This window comes from Nansenia antarctica (assembly GCF_963989245.1).
Source record: "Nansenia antarctica genome assembly, chromosome: 5".
NCBI lineage: Eukaryota > Metazoa > Chordata > Actinopteri > Argentiniformes > Microstomatidae > Nansenia > Nansenia antarctica.
Window position 1 is genome coordinate 46,847,641 of NC_137690.1, and position 25,792 is coordinate 46,873,432.

The following is a 25,792-nucleotide window of genomic DNA, read 5'->3' on the forward strand; positions in this document are numbered from 1 at the left end:
TGTATGAGATATTTCCATACAACTACTGGTTATTGTTCAATAGCACCCTAGACAATTCAGTAATGATATATTTTTCAGGGATTTCTGTTTTTCTGATAAATGAGAGAAAAGTGATGGAGTCCTATGTTCCTGTCACCAAAAAGTACAATTTCCGTCTAAACTAAAGCTAAGTTTACAGGACTATAATTCAGTATTTATTTAGGTAAATAGTTGTCTGACTATTTGGTGATGTAGGACAACCACCTGGTTCATACCTCAGCCTGAAGAGGAAAGGAGTGATCATTCTCAAGTTATGGGCTTTTTTGTCACATTCCCCATATTCGGCCTGGTCTAATTTGGCTCTTTTTCAGGGATTGGGGTAGCTCTAAAGAACAACCCAAAAAACATATTTTCCCCAAAAATAAAATTTGACAACAATCAATTTCATTAATGGGAGACCCTAAAGATAAGAAAAATCATTGTTGTCATTTGCTCTACCTCGGGTAGGGGTATCTCGAAAACTAAAGCCTTTTTTGAGGACTTGCTGCTAGACTATAAACCAACAGTGTGTTTGAACTTGTAACGGGACGTGATTGGACAATGGTCTCGTAACACGCATGCGCAGTGAGCTAGACTACCAGCCGTAGGAGCGGTGACGGAGAGGAAGACCAGCCTCGGGACGCCGTCACATCGGAAGGTGAGTTGTTAGAAAATCATGAATATCTTCGTAAACTGCGTAGGGAAATGACCTAACGAACATGTGTAAACGTTAATGCAACAGTCTGAGCAGCTTGTGTTGTGTAAGGTTACCGAAACTCGTTTGCGGGCCCATGAGCACAGTTCAAAAGCAATAAAAAAAAAACATCCCAAATATGAAAAGGGCTATACTTTTTTGTTGTTGTTGTAATGGTGTCTCTTAATTCCGCCAAATAATATCTATAGGTTAGGCTACCAGAAATAGGAGAAGGCTGTCGGCGCGTCGCTGATTCTCATTGTCTCTTTATCTCGGCCGGAACAATGTTTACATCGTAGTTAATCACTTTGAACATGATTCAGGCGAAAGATGATCTCTGAATATATGCGGCGTCTTGTCTGCGGTTATTAATTGGTGCCGTACAGGTATTAAAAGTGAACAGGTGAATAGCCTACCACTGCCCTTGCTTATGGCTCATATAATGATTATTTCTATAGGCTACTCTGACACCACCTGCGCCTGCCTGTTCAAAGCGAGGCGCTAAATGATCTAACTAACATTTGAAAGTTGCGTCAACTATAGGAAAATAGCCGAGGTTAAATCCTTATTCCTGTCAACCCTTTAATGTATTGTACCCTGTTTTGCACCATCACATAATCGCAGAAGTCCAAACATCAGTCCCCCTCCACGGCTAATCTAAATTCGACCAATCAAAAATAACTACCCGCTTAACATTTCAGACAAATATGTGGATAATTACTTAAATTGTCCAATCTTTTCCAGCAAATCCCGCTGGGAGAAATGGAGAGGAGGAAATCACTAAATATTAGTCATTATATAACACTATTGTATAAGTAATTGTGCATCCCTTTTTGGATGAATATGGAAATAATTCTAATTCAGGTCCAAGTGTTCTAATAGATTTATTAATTGTGTATGACGCATGTCACAGAGAGAACTGTGCAAGGAGTGATCATTGTTGTTCCCTGCGGGTTAGAACAGCGACTGTGGTCGGGACAGCACACAACCGATCAGACAGACGGACTGAAATAGTTTGTAGCGGCGACGTGAGAGTCGTAAATCACCAAGTCGCTGCTGCCCTGCAGGTACGGGGACAGCGGAAGACCTACCAGGCCACGAAACTGACCCCCGAATATTGCAGATTGTCATGAAGACACCGTCTCCGTGTGTTACAGTTGATGAATCATTGGTAATAACCGCCAGGGACCCACAGACTATGAGCGTTATTAATCATCATCGATAATTAGATCGCTACTGCCAAATATGTGCCTGAGAGAAGGCTAGACCGTTTGTTGACATCTTCTCATTTAGGTCTATTCAACCAGGTCATTTTAAGTCTATTCAACCAGGTCATTTAAGTCTATTCAACCAGGTCATTTAGGTCCATTCAACCAAAACTTTTGTTGTTGTTGTTGTTTTTTGCATTTAGCAGAAGCCTTTATCCAAAGTGACTTAAAACAACTACAATTGTCTTAGTAAGTGAATCGTCTATCCATCAGTCATCATCAGAAAATAGTTATCTATGCCAAAACCAGGGCCCATTGGCAGTTACAATGCTAGAAGAAGGAACAATTCTTATTATTATATATATTTTTTTAATGTACAGGGGAGTAGTGGGGATGAGAAGGTCTTTAGGAGGAACACCAGATACTTACATGAACAAATGCGTACGCCTCAATTCCAGGGTGCAGCTAAATTGCGAGCGGACGCACCAACAACCCGTAGCGGTCTCACGGCCCGTCGCTGTCCCGTCACCTCCCCTGATCCTCCCGAACCTCCCGACATGGATAACCTAGAAGAGGACCTGACGTGCTCCGTCTGCTACTCGCTGTTCGCCGACCCGCGGGTCCTGCCCTGCTCCCACACCTTCTGTAAGGGCTGCCTGGACAACGTGCTCCAGGCCTCCAACAACTACTCCATCTGGCGCCCGCTGCGGCTGCCGCTCAAGTGCCCGAACTGCCGGGACGTGGTGGAGCTGCCGCCCACGGGGGTCGACGCGCTGCCCAGCAACGTCTCCCTCCGAGCCATCGTCGAGAAGGTAGGGAAGGAAAGAGGAAAGCCGTAACTGTCGCCTACCCTGAAAGATCCATCTGGGATGTGTTTACTCCAGCCTGAGATTCACCCTACCTGTTAGATTCACCAGTTAAATTCACCCTACTAGTTAAATTCACCCTACCAGTTAGATTCACTCTACCAGTTATTAGATTCACTCTACCAGTTAGATTCACTCTACCAGTTAGATTCACTCTACCAGTTATTAGATTCACTCTACCAGTTATTAGATTCACTCTACCAGTTATTAGATTCACTCTACCAGTTAGATTCACTCTACCAGTTATTAGATTCACTCTACCAGTTATTAGATTCATTCTACCAGTTATTAGATTCACACTACCTTAAATTCACCAGTTAAACTCTACCAGTTAAGATTTACACAGACAAGTGAAATTCGAATGTGTTTTCAACCTACAATGCATTTAAATGTTTTACATTTAGAAGACGCCTTTATCCAAAGCGACTTACAACAAATACATTTGTCTAAGTAAGTAAATCATCTATCCACCAGTCATCATAAGGAAAAGTAATCTACGCTAGGACCAGGGGCTGGTGGCAGTCATGATAGATGAAGGAAGAATTACGTTTTTTTTTCTTTTTAATATACAGTAGAGAAACTCTACGGGGGGGGGGGGGGTAGAGGCGATGGAGAGGTCAACCCATTATGTCCCCCCCACACACACGCTCTAATTACACCCTCCACCCCCACCTCTCTGTGTCCCGTCAGTTTCAGAAGGACAGCCAGCCGCGGCTCCCCCTCCTGCCCAGACCACCCCCTCTCTAATAACGCCCTCCTCCCCTCCTCAGTTTCAGAAGGACAGCCAGCCACAGCCCCCCTCCTGCCCAGACCACCCCCGCCAGCCCCTCAACGTGTACTGTGTCCTCGACCGCCAGCTGATCTGCGGCCTGTGCCTGACAGTGGGGGGGCACCAGGGGCACCCCATCGACGACCTGCAGGCCGCCTTCCTCCGGGAGAGGCAGGCCCCCGCCCGCCTGCTGGGCAGGCTCGCTGACCGCCGATGGGACGAGGTCAGACGTCACCTGGTTCATTTGTTTCATAGTGACGGAGGACGGAGAGCGTTCTGATATGGTAGCGGACGCCAGGGGGGTGGGCTAGCTTGGCCTAAGCGGGTATCGAACTCACGACCTTCCGCTTACAAAACCGGGCCGTGCTAGCTACAACACAGAGAGCGCTAACTAACTAGCTACAACACCAAGAGAGCTAACTAGCTACAACACCAAGAGAGCTAACTAACTACAACACCAAGAGAGCTAACTAACTAGCTACAACACCAAGAGAGCTAACTAACTAGCCACAACACCAAGAGAGCTAACAAACTAGCTACAACACCAAGAGAGCTAACTAACTAGCCACAACACCAAGAGAGCTAACTAACTAGCCACAACACCAAGAGAGCTAACAAACTAGCTACAACACCAAGAGAGCTAACTAACTAGCCACAACACCAAGAGAGCTAACTAACCCCAGGGCTGGTTTAAGCCCAGTCTACCCTCTCAGGTGTGTGTGTCTGTGTCCTCCCCTCTCAGGTGTGTGTCTGTGTCCTCCCCCTTTCAGGTGTGTGTCTGTGTCCTCCCCTCTCAGGTGTGTGTCTGTGTCCTCCCCCTCTCAGGTGTGTGTCTGTGTCCTCCCCTCTCAGGTGTGTGTCTGTGTCTGTGTCCTCCCCTCTCAGGACACACACCTGTGTGTGTCCTCCCCTCTCAGGTGTGTGTGTGTGTCCTCCCCCTCTCAGGTGTGTGTCTGTGTCCTCCCCTCTCAGGTGTGTGTCTGTGTCCTCCCCTCTCAGGTGTGTGTGTCTGTGTCCTCCCCTCTCAGGTGTGTGTGTGTGTGTCCTCCCCTCTCAGGTGTGTGTGTGTGTGTCCTCCCCTCTCAGGTGTGTGTCTGTGTCCTCCCCTCTCAGGTGTGTGTGTGTGTCCTCCCCCTCTCAGGTGTGTGTCTGTGTCCTCCCCCTCTCAGGTGTGTGTGTGTGTCCTCCCCTCTCAGGTGTGTGTCTGTGTCCTCCCCCTCTCAGGTGTGTGTCTGTGTCCTCCCCTCTCAGGTGTGTGTGTGTGTCCTCCCCTCTCAGGTGTGTGTCTGTGTCCTCCCCTCTCAGGTGTGTGTCTGTGTCCTCCCCTCTCAGGTGTGTGTGTCTGTGTCCTCCCCCTCTCAGGTGTGTGTGTGTGTCCTCCCCTCTCAGGTGTGTGTCTGTGTCCTCCCCCTCTCAGGTGTGTGTCTGTGTCCTCCCCTCTCAGGTGTGTGTGTGTGTCCTCCCCCTCTCAGGTGTGTGTCTGTGTCCTCCCCTCTCAGGTGTGTGTGTGTGTCCTCCCCTCTCAGGTGTGTGTGTCTGTGTCCTCCCCCTCTCAGGTGTGTGTCTGTGTCCTCCCCTCTCAGGTGTGTGTCTGTGTCCTCCCCCTCTCAGGTGTGTGTCTGTGTCCTCCCCTCTCAGGTGTGTGTGTCTGTGTCCTCCCCCTCTCAGGTGTGTGTCTGTGTCCTCCCCTCTCAGGTGTGTGTCTGTGTCCTCCCCTCTCAGGTGTGTGTGTCTGTGTCCTCCCCTCTCAGGTGTGTGTGTCTGTGTCCTCCCCTCTCAGGTGTGTGTCTGTGTCCTCCCCTCTCAGGTGTGTGTGTGTGTCCTCCCCCTCTCAGGTGTGTGTCTGTGTCCTCCCCTCTCAGGTGTGTGTGTCTGTGTCCTCCCCCTCTCAGGTGTGTGTGTGTCCTCCCCTCTCAGGTGTGTGTCTGTGTCCTCCCCCTCTCAGGTGTGTGTGTGTGTCCTCCCCTCTCAGGTGTGTGTGTGTGTCCTCCCCCTCTCAGGTGTGTGTCTGTGTCCTCCCCTCTCAGGTGTGTGTGTCTGTGTCCTCCCCCTCTCAGGTGTGTGTGTGTGTCCTCCCCTCTCAGGTGTGTGTCTGTGTCCTCCCCCTCTCAGGTGTGTGTCTGTGTCCTCCCCCTCTCAGGTGTGTGTGTGTCCTCCCCTCTCAGGTGTGTGTCTGTGTCCTCCCCCTCTCAGGTGTGTGTGTGTCCTCCCCTCTCAGGTGTGTGTCTGTGTCCTCCCCTCTCAGGTGTGTGTGTCTGTGTCCTCCCCCTCTCAGGTGTGTGTGTGTGTCCTCCCCCTCTCAGGTGTGTGTGTCTGTGTCCTCCCCTCTCAGGTGTGTGTCTGTGTCCTCCCCTCTCAGGTGTGTGTCTGTGTCCTCCCCTCTCAGGTGTGTGTGTGTGTCCTCCCCCTCTCAGGTGTGTGTCTGTGTCCTCCCCTCTCAGGTGTGTGTGTGTGTCCTCCCCCTCTCAGGTGTGTGTGTCTGTGTCCTCCCCTCTCAGGTGTGTGTCTGTGTCCTCCCCTCTCAGGTGTGTGTCTGTGTCCTCCCCTCTCAGGTGTGTGTCTGTGTCCTCCCCCTCTCAGGTGTGTGTGTCTGTGTCCTCCCCCTCTCAGGTGTGTGTGTCTGTGTCCTCCCCTCTCAGGTGTGTGTCTGTGTCCTCCCCTCTCAGGTGAGTGAGTGTCTTCCTCTCCCCCTCCAGGTGAGTGAGCTGGGGCAGCAGCTGGCGCAGGAGAAGGCCCGCTGTGAGGCCCTGGTGAGGGAGGACCGCCAGGCCGTGGAGGACTTCTTCCAGGGTCTGGAGCTGGCGCTGGCCCAGAAGAGGGAGGCCTTCCAGGGGGCCCTGGACGCGGCCAGCGTGGACGTGTGCCTGGCCTACGACCCGCTGATCCAGAGGCTGAAGGAGCTGCAGGTGAGGGTTCCTGCTTTAGCCAATCAGAATCAAGTTTGTCGTCACATCCCATTACACCAGTGGTTCTCAACCCTCTCCTCGGGGCGCCCCAGCCGCTCCACATATTTGATCTGTTCCACCACCAGCTCACCTGATTCAACTAATCAAGTACAAACCATTGCTTTGTACTTGATTAGTTGAATCAGGTGAGCTGGTGGTGGAACAGATCAAATATGTGGAGCGGCTGGGGCGCCCTGAGGAGAGGGTTGAGAACCACTGCATTATACAAGTAAACAGAGTACAGATTCTTCAGATTCGGTTCCCTCGACATTGTTAGCAACAGGAGGCAATAGTTATAATAAGACGAGAGAGTAGCATAATAATTAGGGCTGGGACGACGCTCGACTTGCGTAATGTGCGTCGGTGCGTCGTAAATAAACAACATGGCTGCGACCAGTGCAAACATGGAGGAGGCAGAGCAGCTAAAAGCCCACGATCGTCCAAAGTGTGGGAGTACTTTACAAAAAAAGAAAACAATGTGGTGGTCTGTAAACTGTGCAGAAATGAAATGGCCTATCACAGCAGTACATCTGCAATGAACGAGCACCTCAAGCGAAAGCATCCTGGAGCTCTTTGTGAAGACAGCCGCAAGATAGCACCGTAAGTCACCGTAGTATTTCTGTTCACTTTTCCGGCCGAGTGAAAAATGGATAGCTACTAGCTAATGTTACACAAGCAATGTAGCTCACCACAGTTTGTATGTCTTGTCTTCTGGTGTTAGTAACGTTAGCTATGTAGCTGGCTAGCTACGGTAGCCTATTGTCATTGTGGTGCTCGCACCTACTGTACGTTATCTAGCTCGTAGCTCGCATGCTACGTTAGCATCAATTTAGTTAATCATAACATAGCAGCGAGAGTAACGTTAGCTAGCTATGTAGCTACTAGCTAGCTATGTGTTGTGGTGATGGACAGACTTCTAAATGGCCATGTTGGCATTCACTAAAAAAAAGTTAAATAATTATTACAATAAGTTAGGCTGAGCTACATCGTCAGTCCATACATTTATTATTCAAAAATATGGAAAAGGGTGAAACTACGTTTCAACGTTGTTGAGAATCACAACACAAACTCGCTAGTCAAGCCAAAATACTGCAACGTAATGGATTGGACTGCTACCTAGTTAACTATAACACTACTTTACATTGTTAGCAGGCTCACAAAACAAGCTGTGTTAGTTGACTAGCGATGTGTACATTTTTCGAAAGAAAAGTCAAAGCATTAGAACGTGTCACATTTTTTAACAATCAATTACTTAAATTAGCCTTTGATTATGTTTGGGCCCGCAATCTAGTGGCAAATTTTTTTGGGGGCCCAAGGCCAAACTTAATTGCCGACCCCTGGTCTAGACTCTAGAATCACGTCCACCAAGCCAGAAATCTCGCACGATCAGGGTAGTAGTACCCTGACTGACCTGTGCGAGGCAGCCATGTTCGACAGGGAGCTGGTGTCGCACATGGCTGCCTCGTACAATAAAGTGCAGAAGATTGAAAAGAAGAAGATGCGTCAATCAGCTCGCTTCTTGATTGGCTACATTCCATTCCACGTCACAATCGGACTCGCGAGCAGGGTTGCCAGATGGGGCAGGTTTTTATTTTATTTTAGAAAACATCATTGGCAACAGACATACAGTTTCGGGGGCAGGAGATGGGCACCTGCCCAATAGTAATTAGCGGTTTTCTGACAATCTAGGTTTTGGGCTTGTTTTTGGTGGATTTAGCGGTTTTTAGACTGGTTAGACTGGAAATTGTCAATCCTATCTAGTAGGATCTTCTTGAAGGATAATCTTTAGAGCCATCCGATAATCTGACGTTTGCTGTCCTTGGTCGGATGGGGGGAAATCGGGCCAAAATCGTCCAGATTATCTTTGTGTGTACCAGGCTTAAAGTGCACAACATTGGCATTGTGAAGCTTATCAGTATCAGAAGTTTATTGTTACATCCCATTATACAAGTAAAGAGAGTCCGGTTCCTGACATTGCAACAAGAGAAACATGGCAATAGTTATTAAAAAAACTAAACAATAAGACAATAGACAATGGAGCAGTATAATAATAAAAATAGCTAGAGCATGAATATAGCCCTGATGTAGCAGTAGATGACAGCAGGTAGCCTGCTTTTAAACAGTACATAGTGGAAAGTGAGTGATGGGTGGATGGATGAATGAATGTCTCCATGGATGGATGAATGGCTATGAATGGCTATGAAAATTAAAATGAATGAATGGATGGATGAATGTCTCCATGGATGGATGGATGGATGATGGCTATGGTACCCCTCCCTCCCTCCCTCCAGGAGGAGCAGCGTGCGCTGGTGTCTCTGGGCGGGGCCGTGGAGGAGGAGTCCTCGCCCCTGGTGTTCCTGGAGAAGGTGCACGGCCTCCGGGAGAGGGTGAACGCCCTGGTCCAGGCCCCGCTGCCCGCCCCCGCCCCGCTCTCCATCGCCCCCCGGGCCGCCCACTACCTGGAGCAGCGCTGGGCCGGGGTGACCGTGGGGGCGCTGGAACAGGAGCCCGTGCCCCGGGTGACCTGCTGTACCCCCCCCAAACCCAGGGATCCGGGGGTCAGCGCGACTGAGGCCGGATCCGGGGGGGCGGAGGAGACGACGTGCCTCCAGCTCCTCCCCGCCCCCACCGTGGCACTCCTCCTGGGGGCCCTGGCGCTCTTGGCGGCCGTGTGGATGAACCCCGTGGGGGGCGCGTCCCTGGGCTTCTCCCTGCTGTCCCAGGTGAGCCAGACGGTCCACGGCCTGGGCAGCGAGCTGAGCGCCTGGCTGTGGGAGGCGGGGGGCGACCTCTACACCCAGGCGGGGGAGGCGGCGGCGAGGTGCAGCTCCGTCCTCTCCGCCTTCGGGGAGATGGCCGACCGGCAGCTGGTCTCCCTCTGGAAGAGTCTGAGCTCCACCACCTGACAGGAGGGAGGACGGACACCAGCTGCTTAACTTGACAGGAAGACAACCTTAGGAGGGGTTTTCGTCTGAGACCAAACCGCAGCCACTCGGCTGCAGATTTTGTGACCACCGTTGCGGCCTAGAGTCACCGCAAAGTGTCGCGTGAGCATTTGTCCCAGGGGTGCAAACTGGCGATGGCCCAAAAAAGGTGAATTATCTTTTCTTTTTTGCCTGAAAATGACAAAAGCGTGGCCAACCTCAACCCTAACCTATTTTGAGGAAAAAAAAAACAAAAAAAAAACGAATTTCACCGAATGGTGACAAGTTTGCACCCCGGTGTCCTCACAACTGTTAGCCAGTTCTAACAAACACTCTGAGGTGGATGAAGCATGCTGCTGAGGTGAGCTTACGCTTGTGAAGGCTCCTTTTTAGGTTTTAATACCAAGTGTTTTCTATGATGATTTGACCGATCGTTACAAAGCTTGCGCTGTTGATTTCCGGCCTGTCTTTGAATACCGCTGGTGTAGCTAGACAACAGCGCAGAGAGGGTGGTGTAGCTATACTAACAACAGCGCAGACAGAGGGTGGTGTAGCTATACTAACAACAGCGCAGACAGAGGGTGGTGTAGCTATACTAACAACAGCGCAGACAGAGGGTGGTGTAGCTATACTAACAGCGCAGACAGAGGGTGGTGTAGCTATACTAACAGCGCAGACAGAGGGTGGTGTAGCTATACTGACAACAGCGCAGACAGAGGGTGGTGTAGCTATACTAACACAGTGCAGACGGAGGGTGGTGTAGCTATACTAACAACAGCGCAGACGGAGGGTGGTGTAGCTGTACTAACAACAGCGCAGACGGAGGGTGGTGTAGCTATACTAACAACAGCGCAGACGGAGGGTGGTGTAGCTATACTAACAGCGTAGACGGAGGGTGGTGTAGTTCCAGTGTCAGAAAACACAGAACGCTTCACGTTGGAGACCCAGACGTGCGCCCACCCAGAACCTTCCCCAAGTGGCCTTTATTAACATAACGCAGCGTTCACATCCTGCAGACTGGATTGGACATTCAACCGTGTGCCTTTAACAAGCCAAACCTGCTCACCAATCAGCCTTACCACAGAATATTTTTATGTTTTTGTGGTGGGTAGTTTGTCTGCATCACAAGCAGACAAACGAGACCTGCTGATCTGCATAGGCTCCTCCCCCGACCCAGAGGAGAAAGGAGTCGGGGGCAGCATTTCTCATCTTTCACTTTTTTTGACATGATACATTAAAATGCTCATAACTTTTTAAAATAAAGGGCTATCTCAGTCATTCAACCAGTTATGAATAGCTGAGAACTTCTAATTTATGGAAATATAAAAAAATGAAAATGTCAAAATGCCACCATGTGAAGGGTTTTCCCAGGCCACCACACATATTTTCCATTGTAGGTTATGATGAAAATTAATAAAGCCATTTCTGACATTCAATAGCTAATTTCAGTACTGATTTTCTATATGTTAACAGCAAATACAGTACTTTCAGACATAATGTTTAAATTGTAAGACTGTTACAATAAAGTGTCTTATGTTCATGTGGAGGGGTTGTGTGTCTCTCCCCCCCCGCCCCCTTTCATAGAAGACAGACCAAACAGGTTGATCTACAATACATTTATTTACAAGCTTTGACAGTATAAAAAAAGAGCAGCGACTGATGGATATCAACACCTGACTCACTGCACTGTATAAATTGTAAATATGTTCTTGTCTTGTCTTGTGGTTATGTGTGTTCATGTCCATGTAATAGTCATGTACAATGTGTGTATGTTTTTTGACACTGCTGTTTGAGCTGTACCGACAACAAATTCCACCGACCTAGGTTGTGTGGTCATTAAACTATTCATTCATTCATTCATATCAGGATATATACACACAGTGGGAAAGTGACAGGAAAAGGAAAGGTGTTAGACATCTCTATACGAGTGATATGATGCGTTTTTGTGTGACTATATGCCAATTTTGTGTGCCTATCAAATATTGCAATACTCATTGTTTAACCTTAAACATACTTTAAGTGTGCCCACTCTCAGTAGTAAACAACATTCTTAGGAGCAGGCATATACCATATCAAGTAACAGTGAGACCAGTTTAACTCTAAGGACATAGGAGCCTTACCCAGTGGTCAGCAGGGTAGAACAGCATGGACACAGGATAGAGCCATGTATGGGAACCAATGTCAGTATTGTAAGTTACAATAGAGAGAAAGCTATTCCCTCTCTGAGAACAAGTATATAAGCTGTAACAAACATCAGTACTTGGCTCGGCACCAGCCGTAGCCAAGCTCGGCAACCCCTTATGTCGTAGCCATGCTTGAAGCTTGGACTTAACAGAGCATGCTGCCTTGGAAACATCTGTACAAGAGAATGTAACCCAGATCTCAACAATTCAACCTTCTCTCTGAGTCATCAATATATCATTTCCGGCCACCTGACCAAGAAAGATCTACATATATCAACGAGGTGTCTAACACTTAGAGCCGGACAGAGGCTGCCTCAGGCTGGGTCGGGAGGATGGTCTTGGGGTTGATGCCCACGCTCTTGGTGGTGTTGTGGGTCTTGTAGATGCCAATGAGGCGGTCGGCGATCTCAAACATGTTGTTCCTCAGGGAGATGATTATGAACTGGGCGTTCTTGGTTTGTTCCTGGAGGGTGGAGGGGGGAGAATGTTAAAGGAGACCAAATAGTCTTAATTACTACTAAATTACAGTATCAAATACTGCTGTTGATGTAACAGACCTAATAGAGAGTTTAGAGAGAGCTTTAGTTACAGAGGGCCTATCTTGTTGTTGTTTGTGGTCTGAGATGCTGTAAAGCCTGAATTTCCCCTCGGGGATCAATAAAGTAAACTGTGGGATAAAGTAGAAACGCTGACCAGGCTAAATACACGGCACCAGCTTGACGCCAGGAGCAGCAGAGAAGGCTGTACTTCTGACCCCGGCGAAAGAAATGTGTGATTCCCCCTGAATAGCTCCCCCAACAACCTCCTGTTACACAACACAGAGGGGCTTATTTCTACAGGACTCTCTCCCTCTCTGCTGGTGTACTGGAGTCGTCCACACTGGGACGACAAACACACATGTACAGATGCTTCATGAACGTGTGTATGGTGGCTAGCATTGGACAAGTCAGTCAATCAGTCATCTTCTGCACATTGTTTTAACGAGACATTTCTCCTCCACATTTGAGGAATTAAAAGCTAATCTTGTTCAGTCATACGGTTGTGTTTTCTTTCTTAACTTGGGGTCTGATATCTTGAAAGTAACACGTATGGTGAAGCCTGTACTGTGAGCTGAATGTATCATCCCACCCTGAGTATGAGTGTGTGTGTATGAGAACGTGTGTGTGTGTGTGTGTACTTGTACAAGTGTGTGTGTATGAGAAAGAGTGTGAGTGTGTGTATGAGAACGAGTGTGTGTGTGTGTGTGTGTGTGTGCGTGTATGAGAACGAGTGTGTGTGTGCATGAGTACAAGTGCGTGTGTAGAGTGTGTGAGGACTCACGTAGATGTAGCAGGCTACGATGGAGACGTTCTTGGAGTCCAGGGCGGCGTCGATCTCGTCCATGAAGTACAGCGGCGTGGGTTTGAAGTGGTGCAGGGCGAACACCAGCGCCAGGGAGCTCAGGGTCTTCTCCCCCCCGGACAGGTTGAAGATCTTCTTCCAGCTCTTCTTAGGTGGACGCACACTGGGAACAGAGACCGGGAGGCAGAGGGGGAGAGAGGAGAGAGACCTGTCAACTCCTGAACGACCATGTTCTTTTCAAACACACAGCTTTGGTTTAATGATCTTCTCATTAGGGTTGGACGGTTTTACTGTTAAATCGAAAACCGCGGTTTCTAAAAAAAAAACTTTACTAAAACCAGACTTATTTTATTATTATTTTTAACATTTAAAATCACAATATCAGAAATAAACACCTTAAGAGTGTGTGGTTGAAGATGCTATGAAAGTGATTGTTTTCAAAAATGGAATTTGTCAATAAATTAACTCTAAAAAGACGTCACATGACAGCTTCTCCTCAGAACGGAGAATTAGGGAACAGTGTTGCCTGATTGGGCGTATTCCCACCCAATTGGGCTACTTATGATCACACTGGGTGGTTTTTAGACTGTGGTTGGGCTGGTAATCAAATCCCATCTGGCAACACTATTAGGGAAGCAAGATGCTCCCTGAAAAAAAGAAGAAGAAAAAAAGTGTGTGTTCAGCACAGCAGACAGTTACCAGCCCTTCTGAAGACTGAAAAGGTGAACAACGTTTTTTTTCTGGCAAAAAAACCTAGAATAGCCTTTAAGACTAAATAGACTAGTCTTCATGCAACTTTCATGCCCACTGTGATGGGGTACATTGCAGACCGCTACGGTCTGTAGGATACAATACAAATTGTTTTTGGTAGCACGTATGCCTGAAGAAGGTCTATGAAAGACCGAAAGCTCGCACAATAACATCGGATGGCGCATTGGAAGAAGAATCATATGGAAGGAGATTAACTAAGTGACCATCGGAGATAAATCACAGAACGTGTCAACATATTACTACTTCGGGACCCACAGCCAAAGCCAATCACAGAAGCCAGGTAGGCTTACCTGTGTGTACGCCTTAAGCTGTGTATTAATGGATGGTATACGGCTTGCATATTCACATTATCCTGGTTGAGCGGACTCTCTGTGCTGTGTTTTCTTGATGCTGTCAAATAAGGAATCTCCGCTTTGTCTCTTTGAAGTTGCCGCTGCGCAGCTGATGTGAATATGGTTACATTTCCTTTAGTCTATGGATGCGTCTTAAATGCACTAATAATGTATTGAAAAGAAAATCGCATTCCAGCGACCTTCTATATTTGTGAAACTATGAAGAAGCCTAATTGTGTTGCGACTGTGCTAAGACCGCTTCATCCCCTCTACCCCCTGTACAGTTTCTCTAATGTAAATATAAAATCTTAATTCTTCCTTCTTCTAGCATCGTAACTTCCAATGGCCCCTGGCCCAGGCATAGATTACCTTTTGTTACCATGACTGATGGATCGATGATTCACTTACAGCAAATATATGACTCACTTACTTCAACAAATGTATTTGTCATCTATCCACCAGTCAATATAGGAAAAAGTCTATGACCAAGGGTCATTGGCAGTCAAAATAAGAAAGAAAACAAATACAAAATAAAGAAGAGATTTGGTGAGGCTGCATTCTCATTTTATGCACCCCCCCTCACCTGAACATGATGCCCTCAGAGAAAGGGTCCAGGCTGTCCACCAGCTCCAGCTCGGCGTCGCCCCCTAGCGTCAGCATCTGGTAGTTCTCCTTCAGCTTGTTGGTGATGACGTTGAAGCCGGCCATGAACTCGTTCAGCCGCTGCTTGCGCAGGTCCTCGTAGCCGCGCTTGAAGCCGTCCCGCTGCGTGACGATGTCATCAAGCTCCGCCACGCGCTGCAGGTACAGCTTCTCCTACGGGGGGGGGGGAGGAAGGGTTTGTCACTGAGAATGGAACATGTCATAACATCACTCCACCAGCCAGAAGAGAAGGACATGAGACAATGTGTCACAGCTAGCTAGACAGGTGGGGGGGAGATAGGGCTGGGACGACGCGTCGACGTAATCGACTACGTCAATACGTCGACTTGCGTAATGTGCGTCGCAAATAAACAACATGGCTGCGACCAGTTACGAGCGACGTGTCATTGATTTTCAACAACGCTTAACTCACGCTTTTATTTTGAAGACGCGAAAACGAAACCGGAAGTCTATAATATCAGAATGTGCCTCTTGTTGTCTTTCAGAGTCAGAGAACAGATACCAAACTGCCGGCATGTTTGCTGTAATTATATTACTTGGCAGTAGGCAGTCATCACTCAATGCTCGTCTCATTTACAGAACAGCATGGTTTGCTTGCACTGTTTGATCGCGTCATAAAAAATGTACGTCTCACATTGGCGAACATTCACACGGAACACGGAATGGCCGAACTCCGACTGTGCTGTAAAGTGGGTGGAGTATGGACTCCGCACATGCGATAGTATGTATACTAGTATACTAGATAGTAGTATAATCATGCGAGCTTTTATCGACAGGAGATCTCCGACACAGTCGTACATCAATGGCGCGGTTAAGGCTTATCCCTCTGAACCTGGCCGATCACTCGGTGCATCCCTACTCTCAAGTATTGTGATTTTCTGTCGTTTTTCGTTTCCCTGTCAGTGTCCCTGTTAGACATGCCATCATTATGAACAGCTAAGATACTGTAACTTGTTGACCTCCTAACTGTCTCTCGCGACGCGCCCGCCCCACACTTTGAGAAATACTGACCTATAATAATAATAATAACCAGGAGGCAGGAGGGGGGAGAGGAGCGTGGGAGGGGGAGAGCAGAGAGAGGGGGAGAATGTTATGAATGTGAGAACTTTTATATTTTATAATATTATATATTATGTTGGACTAAGAAAGAGAGGATATTTTTTGTTGTGGAATATTGCCCTGCAGTGCAGAAGCCTAATTTATATATTTGTACAAGAATAATTGAATAAAATACTGAAATGTTAATAAGAGAAGTTTTTGATATTTATTTGGGGGAAATTAAGTGATACATTAATCGAACAGTAAAAATAATAACCGCTAGACTAATCGCTAAATTAGTCGTTAGAGCAATCGACTAACAGGAAAAATAATCGCTAGATTAATCGTTAGAAAAATAGTCGTTAGGGACAGGCCTAGGGGGAGAGAGAGAGAGAGACACAGACAGCCAGAGAAAGAGAGAGAGATTGAAACAGACAGAGACAGACAGGTGTACCTTCTTCTTGTACTCTGCGATGGCCCCCAGGTTGGGCTTCAGCTGGGCGGCGTGGGCGGCCAGCACGTTGATCTGGTTTTCGAAGACAGACGGGTCCCTCAGGGCCTGCAGCTCAGCGGGGGGCAACACCCGCAGCTCCACTGGCCGGTCCTCCACCACATGCAGAGAGAGCATAGTGGCCTGAGGAGGAGGGGGGTTAGAGGAGGAATAAGGGAGGATAAAGAAGAGGAAGAAGAGGAAAATACAAAAAGAACCGTCAGTGATTTCTCCAGGGCCACAAACATCACACACACAAAGGCAACAGACACGCACACGCGCACAGGCAACACACACAAAGGCAACAGACACACACACACGCACAGGCAACACTCACACACACACACACAGGCAACAGACACACACACGCACAGACAACACACACAGGCAACAGACACACACGCACAGACAACACACACCATGGCACTAGACTGTATACACACACACACACACACACACACACACCTTTCTCTGCCAGTGGTTGATCTTGTCGGCCTGCTCACTGAGGGTGGTGTCTATCTTCTGCACACGCAGCCTGACGCTGAGGGACTCCTCCTGCAACCCGTGCTGCTGCTCCTGCAGGGCCTGCAGCTGCTGCAACACCGCATGGTGCTGCTCCTGCACCGCCGGCAGGGCCGCCTACACACACACACACACACACACAGGACCGGGAGATGAGTACTGGACCTACTGTCTGTTCACTGGTACAGAGGATGGGGGAGGGGGAGAGACAGACAGAGAGGCTGACAGAGAGAGAAAGATAGAGAGTAGAGGTAGAAAGAGACAGCCAGAGAAATAGAGAGATAGAGAAATAGAGATAGACAGACACAGAGAGAGAGAGAGGCTGACAGAGAGAAAGATAAGGTCGAGAGAGAGAGACCGAGCACTCACTGTGGCTGTGGTTAGATATAACAAATATATATATATATAAATAAAGTATTCTAAATGTCATGCATGACATCCTGTGTAGTGAGGGGGCGTGGCCTGTGTAGTGAGGAGGCGTGGCCTGTGTAGTGAGGAGGCGTGGTCTGTGTAGTGAGGAGGTGTGGTCTGTGTAGTGAGGGGGCGTGGTCTGTGTAGTGAGGAGGCGTGGTCTGTGTAGTGAGGAGGCGTGGTCTGTGTAGTGAGGAGGCGTGGTCTGTGTAGTGAGGAGGCGTGGTCTGTGTAGTGAGGAGGCGTGGTCTGTGTAGTGAGGGGGCGTGGTCTGTGTAGTGAGGAGGCGTGGTCTGTGTAGTGAGGAGGCGTGGTCTGTGTAGTGAGGAGGCGTGGTCTGTGTAGTGAGGAGGCATGGTCTGTGTAGTGAGGGGGCGTGGTCTGTGCAGTGAGGGGGCGTGGTCTGTGTAGTGAGGGGGCGTGGTCTGTGTAGTGAGGAGGCGTGGTCTGTGTAGTGAGGAGGCGTGGTCTGTGTAGTGAGGAGGCGTGGTCTGTGTAGTGAGGAGGCGTGGTCTGTGTAGTGAGGAGGCGTGGTCTGTGTAGTGAGGAGGCGTGATCTGTGTAGTGAGGAGGCGTGGTCTGTGTAGTGAGGAGGCGTGGTCTGTGTAGTGAGGAGGCGTGGTCTGTGTAGTGAGGAGGCGTGATCTGTGTAGTGAGGAGGCGTGGTCTGTGTAGTGAGGAGGCGTGGCCTGTGGCATGGTTGTACCTCGGCCTCCTGGATGCCCTTCATGACCTCTCCGGCCTCCTCCTCCAGCTTGGTCATGCGCTCCTTCAGCTCCGCCTTGGCCGCCTGGTTCTCCTCTAGCTCCGCCTCCACGCGGGCCACGCCCTCCTCACACTTCTTCAGGTTCCTGGTGGAGGTGTGGGGGGAGACAGCAGTTGTTACATTTCATTCAAAACCCTTTATTTCAAACCCGAACACAGTCCTATGTCCGTCCGTCTGCATTGCTGCGCCCCATTTAGCCACTTCTTCCCCACATGGATTTCAAAGCAGAGGATTGGGGCAGCAGGACATCACATCCATCCACTCCTATTTCATCCCCTGTGGGGTGAAGTGTCACTACAGGAACTGTCCTGTGTGTGTGTGTGTAACTGTCATGTGTGTGTGTGTGTAACTGTCATGTGTGTGTGTAACTGTCGTGTGTGTGTGTAAGTGTGTAACTGTATGTGTGTGTGTAACTGTCGTGTGTGTGTGTGTGTAACTGTCGTGTGTGTGTGTGTCTGTCGTGTGTGTGTGTGTGTGTGTAACTGTCCTGTGTGTGTGTGTGTATGTATGTGTGTGTGTCTCACCGGCCGGCAGTCTTGATGGCCACCTGGGCCTTGGTGACAGCGGAGGAGCAGTCGTCCATCTCCTTGGTGACCATGTCCAGCCGGTCCTGCTGGGCCTTCACCTTGTGGCTGGTGATGTCCAGGATCAGAGTGTGCAGCTGCTTCACCTTCGCCTCCACCTTCCCTGCCTTACTGGACGCTGCCTCGAAGTCTGGGGGGGAGGGGGGAGAGGGAGAGAGACATGGTCACACACAATGTGTGTGTGTGTGTGTGTGTGTGTTACCTGCATGCTGTTGGTGTATTTCTCCAGGGTGTGTGTGTGTGTTACCTGCATGCTGTTGGTGTATTCCTCCAGTGTGTGTGTGTGTGTGTGTGTTACCTGCATGCTGTTGGTGTATTCCTCTAGGGTGTGTGTGTGTGTGTTACATGCATGCTGTTGGTGTATTCCTCCAGTGTGTGTGTGTGTGTGTGTGTGGTGTTACATGCATGCTGTTGGTGTATTCCTCCAGTGTGTGTGTGTGTGTGTGTGTGTGTGTGTGTGGTGTTACATGCATGCTGTTGGTGTATTCCTCCAGTGTGTGTGTGTGTATGTTACCTGCATGCTGTTGGTGTATTCCTCTCGGGTGTGTGTGTGTATATATATATATATATATATATATATATATTATGTGAGGTGCCGCCGGCCTCCTACCCTTCTTGAAGGCGTCCAGGCTCTTCTCCAGCTGCTTCTGCTTGGTCTTCTCTGGGGTGTTGGCGACCACGTTGGCCTCCAGGGTCTTGATCTGGGGCTTCAGGTGGGCCTCCTGCTCCGTCAGGCTCTGAGGACAGAGAGGACGGGGTCACATTCACCTGCTACAACCAGACACACTTCAGCATCTAACCAGAAGAGATAAATAGTGATATGAAACATAATAGTGATAGGGACAGGACAGGTGCAGGCTGTTGGTGTATTTCTCCAGGGTGTGTGTGTGTGTGTTACCTGCAGGCTGTTGGTGTATTTCTCCAGCGTGTGTGTGTGAGTGTGTGTGTTACCTGCAGGCTGTTGGTGTATTTCTCCAGGGTGTGTGTGTGTGTGTGTGTTACCTGCAGGCTGTTGGTGTATTTCTCCAGGGTGTGTGTGTGTGTGTGTGCGTGTGTGTTACCGGCAGGCTGTTGGTGTATTTCTCCAGGGTGTGTGTGTGTGTGCGTGTGTGTTACCTGCAGGCTGTTGGTGTATTTCTCCAGCGTGTGTGTGTGTGTGTGTGTGTTACCTGCAGGCTGTTGGTGTATTTCTCCAGCGTGTGTGTGTGTGTGTGTGTGTGTTACCTGCAGGCTGTTGGTGTATTTCTCCAGGGTGTGTGTGTGTGTGCGTGTGTGTTACCTGCAGGCTGTTGGTGTATTTCTCCAGGGTGTGTGTGTGTGTGCGTGTGTGTTACCTGCAGGCTGTTGGTGTATTTCTCCAGGGTGTGTGTGTGTGTGCGTGTGTGTTACCTGCAGGCTGTTGGTGTATTTCTCCAGGGTGTGTGTGTGTGTGTGTGTTACCTGCAGGCTGTTGGTGTATTTCTCCAGGGTGTTCTTCATGTCCCTCAGCTGGGTTCTGAGCCTCTGGACCTTCTCCTCCAGCTGCAGCTTCCTCTCCTGGCCCGCCTGCAGCTGTCCCACCTTCTCACTCAGACGGCTCTCCATGCGCTCCAGCTACACACACACACACACACACACACACACACACACACCAACACATAGTTAGGCTGTAGTTCTATTATAATAATAATAATAATAATGTTTTATTCGCCATGCAATCAACGTGTCAATAAATTATTGGAATTTGGTATGGTCAGCACCCCTGGAGCAATTAGGGGTTAAGTGCCTTGCTCAAGGACACATGCAGCCGGCCTCTCTAACCTCTCGGCTACCCCCCGCCCCGTAGCTTATGGTGTGTGTAACTGTGTGGGGGTTCTAGTTAGACTCTAGTTGAGTGCGTGTGTGTGATCTCACCTCCTCCTGGGAGACCTCAGTGCCGATGGAGGAGCCCATCCTGCCCTTTTTCTCCTTGCCTCCTCCTCCGGTCATGGTGCCTTTCAGACACAGCACAGGACAGTCACACCATCACCCAGGACCACACACATCATCCAGTATCAGAGAAAGACAGGAGAGGGGGGGGGGGGGGGGGAGTGGGAGAGGGGGGGGAGTGGGAGAGGGACAGACAGAGAGAGACAGACAGACAGACAAGGTCTCCCTACCAGCCATCTGTATGATCTGGGTGACCAGGTCTACCTACCAGCAGGGGCGGACTGGGATCAAAAAACAGCCCTGGCATTTGCGACACAACAGCCCTATTTCCAAACGCAACACGCAACACGGATTGTTAACATAAAAAGTCAGAGGACAGATGCCAAACTACCGACATGTTTGCTGTAATTATATGTATTATCAGTAGGCAGTCATCAGTCAATATCTCTTTCAATAGCCTTTTCACACCGAATGTACTTTTTTGTGCTATTTTCGGCCCAATACATGCGAATTTCGGTGCATTCCTACTTCCAACTACACTTGCTCCCTGCATCCAGTTGTTGCACATTAACTGCATCGCTCATCAAATTCCCCCATTCTGAAAATGAAAGCAGTGTAACGTTAACTGCTGTTATAAACGGAATGATGACATGAGGTGCGTGTCCACTGGCGATATAGAGCTGACTATGATAGTTATGGAGATATACTCCAGTTCTATGAGTGGAGCTCCATGAGGTGCGTGTCCACTGGCGATATAGAGCTGACTATGATAGTTATGGAGATATACTCCAGTTCTATGAGTGGAGCTCCGCCCCATAGGGGAGCTCTGCTCCTATTGGTTTACCCCGCTACCTAAAGCTCTGCTCCTATTGGTTTACATACTCCAGTTCTATGAGTGGAGCTCCGCCCCATATCCACTGGCGATATAGAGCTGACTATGATAGTTATGGAGATATACTCCAGTTCTATGAGTGGAGCTCCGCCCCATAGGGGAGCTCTGCTCCTATTGGTTTACCCCGCTTCCTAAAGCTCTGCTCCTACTGGTTTACATACTCCAGTTCTATTCATCAGAGCAATTGCGCGTCATCTCCCTGTCATCAGAATGTCCACGCCCCTTTTTGGGTGATAGAAGCGGAGAAGTTTGACTGGCGGTCAATGGGGATTTCTGGTCTTCGCTACTTTAATCCGATAAAATAAGAAAACCGTAGTGCTTTTTAGATATTAGGAGCCCAAATCCGATGGCCAGTTAGGCAAACTATTCTATAGTGTCGTTTCCGATCAATGATCGACGTCGTTATATAGAGAAAATTTATGAAATAGGGGTTGATTAATCAGAGCAGTCATACGTCATCTCCCTGTCATCAGGGATGTGTAGTTCTTCATTTGATTTGCCGTGTCAATCCCCAGATGAGAGTGTTACATTAGTTTTCTTAAGATAGGATAATAAACAAATCTGTTCAATGGGCATTTGCCAAAGTAGCCTACTGTTAATCAGTATGTATCCTGTATGGTGTATATGAAGATGTTATGACGTTTTATCATGAAAATAATTGACACGGCAAATCAAATGAAGAACTACAAATCCCTGATGACAGGGAGATGACGTATGACTGCTCTGACGAAATCAACCCCTATTTCATCTACCTACCAGCCATCTCTATGATCTGTCCCCGCATGGTGACGACCCTCCAGCGCCGGCTGCCCTGGAAGGCGAGGCGGGTGGCCTGCTCCAGGTCCTGGGCCACCAGCGTGTCCTTCAGGGCGAAGTAGAAGGCAGGCCGCACGCTCTCGTCCTTCACGCGCACCATGTCGAACAGCCGGGGGATGTTCTCCGGGGTGGAGATGGGGCCCATCTTCTGCTCCCACACCTTCATCTGGGGGGGGGGGGGAGGGAGGAGGATCTGTCATGGATGCATATGCTTTAAGAATATATACACAAGGTGGTCTGGGGTAGTTCAGTAGTCCAGCACCACGGCCCATGCACACATGGGATCGAATCCGGGCCCACACCCTGCTGAGAGAACCCTCTCCCCTCCTTACTTTCCTGTCTTTCTCCACTATCGCTGCCTGGCGCCCCACAACAAATACATTTTTTTTTAAAATTCTGTTGTTTTTAGCCAAATGGTTTGTCCAATAGGCTTGTATAGGCCAGTATTAGAATTCGTGCACACAGACGCTCTGTTACAAAAAAACGGGTTGGGATCAGCGACATGGTGCAGGGGCCATTGCATAAAGATAGACCCAGTCTTAGACTTAGATCTCACTTTAGTCTGTCTGGCCGAAACAGCTACACCCAGCGGCGGAAGATCTGAGAGATCAACTCCCTTTTCTTCTGCTGAAAACGTATGTACCGTATAATGGAGGAATATAATGTGGAGAAAAGTATACTGCTTAGCAGTTTTAACCAGTGAAGTAGTTTACCGCACTGGAGTTAGTGTTAGCTAGCTACTAGTAGGGGTGGGACGATCAGAAAATGTCATGTCACGATTATCGTGGGCAAAATAATCGCGATCCACGATATTATCGCGAGAATTATAATAAAATAAAATAAATGAAAATAAAAATATTTTATTTTTATTTTTTAGAATGCCAATAAAACACACTGTAATCACTTTAACTTTTGTTGTATTTTTATGACATTTTAAGTCAGTAATTCAAATTCAGATTCTAGTGGCACATATCTCTGGCCATAATCCGGGTCCTTAAGAAAGAGCAATCGAGCGCTGATTGACCTAACTCCTTTTCGGCCAATCAGCACCTTTCATTAACGTACCCAAGGAAGTTTAAAGAACGCACTCCCAGTGTTGCCAACTTCCAGAGCCCCTTGGCGACTTAATTAGTCAAAAGCGACCAGCGACAAATCTAACTTCCTTTTCTGGTCATTTGGGGAATTACTGTAAAGCATCTAACATATCCCGCAGTGTTTCCTCTATATGCATTTATTCGTGGCGGGCCACCACGAAAGAATTTCCTCCGCCACTAATTGATTCAGACAGTCCACTTTGATTCAGGCTGCGCAGAAAGGCAGCGAGTTATTATGACCGAACAGAAAAAAAGCAGATTGAAGCTAGATTTAGGCCGCTTCCAGACCTACATTTCGTTACGATTTAGGGCGTAGTTATTTACAATATGTTACAATGTTGCAATTAACCTCGTCGTTTGTGTTCGCACTGCAATCGAGACTGAATCAGATAGCAAGGCGACGCGCTTTCAAAACAGTTTTGTGATTGGTCCGAATGTGTGTGTGTGTAATGCGCGTTCCGCATGTTCCGCTGCAGCTGTAGGATATATTGGTATTTGATCACCTTGTAGGAGTGACGGCAATAACAGGACGATCTAGTCGTTTTGCCGGTAGAAAAACAATCATGTGCGCTTTATTCTCACTCTCTGCATGCGTACTGACAACAACAACATTCATTCATCTCCGTCCCACTTATATCACCTCATATCACCCGCTAAGCAGCATGGGTGATGTAGTAAACATAAACATATAACAGTGCTTTATACAAGGCTGGAACGCCATGAATTATGAATACTTTGCTCGCTAACGAGCGGTCACTACAACCTTCTATATAAAATCACCTGCTCGGCTTTAATGACTTAACCGCTATTTAAGAAATTATAATTGTTGCCACCCTGTAGTTTTTGGTGAAACTTTGTCTTTGTTTTGAGCGCCAGTGCGCGTTTTATGCGCGTGGGAAAAAAATTGCGCGCACGCGACAGATAGCCGCTCCGCCACTAATGTGAAAAATCCTGGAGGAAACACTGTCCCGTATTCCACGGCTCACGTTACAACCGAGATCAGGAGAGACGAGTAGGGATGCAGTCTATGGCGAGCGAGGGTTGCCGTCTCCTCTCTCCCTCAACACTCACTCCCGCGGCAGCCGCGGGGAGCGTACCGTTGTTCCCCGGGTCCTCGGGCAAAGTTCGGGAAATAACGGACGGTTGTCATGTGTTTATACAGCATGGATGTTACGTGCCTAATGCCTTTGATGCGCACACTTGCTACTTGCCGCTTTAATCATTGTATTTAGCCTATAGCACAAGTCATGCATTGCATGTAACCTCAAGTGCTGAACAGTATTAAGTAAACCACAATATATTTGCTAAAGCTTAGGGGCGACCGTGCCTTTTGCAGCCATAGACTGTCACTGCCTGGTAATAACAAGGTAGGCAAATGACAGTATCCCGTCTAAAGTTTTTCACCAGCCATGGTACCTACGTTACCTAGTGACTGACTGACAAGGCTGACTTGACAGTAACGTTACCCATGCAGGCTGAACAATAGCACGAGACAAGTTCTGTGAGGATATTCGCGCGCGGCTCATGTGAGGAATCGCAATTATATTACAGTAACAGTCGCTAACTTGACTGCAAAAGTAATGTAGCCTAGGCTGAAAAATAGCGTCAGACATTTGTTAAACACAGTTTATTCATAACATACGATTATGACGATTATTTAAATACCGTATTTTCCGCACTATAAGGCGCACCGGATTATAAGGCGCACCTTCAATGAATGGCCTATTTTAGAACTGTTTTCATATACAGGGCGCACCGGATTATAAGGCGCACCGGATTATAAGGCGCATAGAATAGAAAATACTGCAGTCAAACGTTTGACTGGGGTTGCGTTACGCCCAAGCTCCACCTACTGCGTTGCGTCACCTCTCCATCGGTGTTGTGTCAACTTCCCGTTGTCCATGCTCCACCTGAGCGTTGTCACCGTCAACGTTCTACCTGCTCCACTGTCAAAAATATATATTTTTCCACCTCAAGTATCAGCCGTTCGTCATCCATTTTTGCAACAAGCGTCAAGGACCTGCGGTGATTCACAGCTGACTCGCGTGAATAGCAATTCGCAATAGCTGCGACCACGAGATATAGAGTAGTTAGCTACAAGCATTTTCAATCTGGTATTATCTCTATTAGTGGATTAACCGCTGTGGTGATTTAACAGCTGATAAAAATACATCAAGTAGACTACAAACAGAGCAAAACAATAAAACAACACCAGAAAACAACCAATAGGCTATACAATTATAACCAACAACCAATATGTGACAGCTCCTGGTGAAATGTGCAACGTAATTTTTCAGTTTTGTGACTCTGAACGCAGCCACAGCTACGAACGCTGCTAACAAAACACATCGCTACGAAGGTCTAAACTGTATTTTAATAACATGACAACATGCTGAGAGAACATCGACATGCTAAAAACACATAACTACACATAACAAGATGAACACACAGTTATTGCGTTTGAACACGAGCTAAAACGAAAGTATGTTTACAACCCTCCCTTACCGGTAGCCTCCGGCAAACGAGAATAATGAATCCAATACACAAATTATAAGTG

The 25,792-nt window shown here is 48.2% G+C and overlaps 2 protein-coding genes across 2 annotated transcripts in view; one reads left to right on the forward strand and one right to left on the reverse strand.

Annotated features, from left to right (window-relative positions):
* The first annotated feature begins 653 nt into the window (after positions 1-653).
* On the forward strand, positions 654-9,579 carry trim59 (tripartite motif containing 59). The gene is made up of 5 exons (XM_080530536.1): positions 654-676; positions 2,379-2,732; positions 3,557-3,778; positions 6,252-6,461; positions 8,792-9,579. The coding sequence occupies exons 2-5, from the start codon at positions 2,478-2,480 to the stop codon at positions 9,404-9,406; spliced, it is 1,302 nt and encodes a 433-aa protein (XP_080386662.1). The 5' UTR covers positions 654-676; positions 2,379-2,477; the 3' UTR covers positions 9,407-9,579.
* A 281-nt stretch (positions 9,580-9,860) lies between these two features.
* Positions 9,861-25,792, reverse strand: part of smc4 (structural maintenance of chromosomes 4) — a 48,100-nt gene continuing 32,168 nt past the window's right edge. Inside the window, exons 12-22 of the mRNA XM_080532757.1 lie at positions 22,082-22,307; positions 20,419-20,498; positions 19,966-20,118; positions 19,136-19,262; positions 18,466-18,655; positions 17,882-18,026; positions 16,708-16,881; positions 16,207-16,386; positions 14,635-14,867; positions 12,928-13,111; positions 9,861-12,070 (exon numbers count right to left, since the gene is read on the reverse strand). Of these exons, the coding sequence (XP_080388883.1) occupies positions 11,900-12,070; positions 12,928-13,111; positions 14,635-14,867; positions 16,207-16,386; positions 16,708-16,881; positions 17,882-18,026; positions 18,466-18,655; positions 19,136-19,262; positions 19,966-20,118; positions 20,419-20,498; positions 22,082-22,307 (1,863 nt within the window). The 3' untranslated portion in view covers positions 9,861-11,899. The remainder of the gene's footprint in view (positions 12,071-12,927; positions 13,112-14,634; positions 14,868-16,206; positions 16,387-16,707; positions 16,882-17,881; positions 18,027-18,465; positions 18,656-19,135; positions 19,263-19,965; positions 20,119-20,418; positions 20,499-22,081; positions 22,308-25,792) is intronic.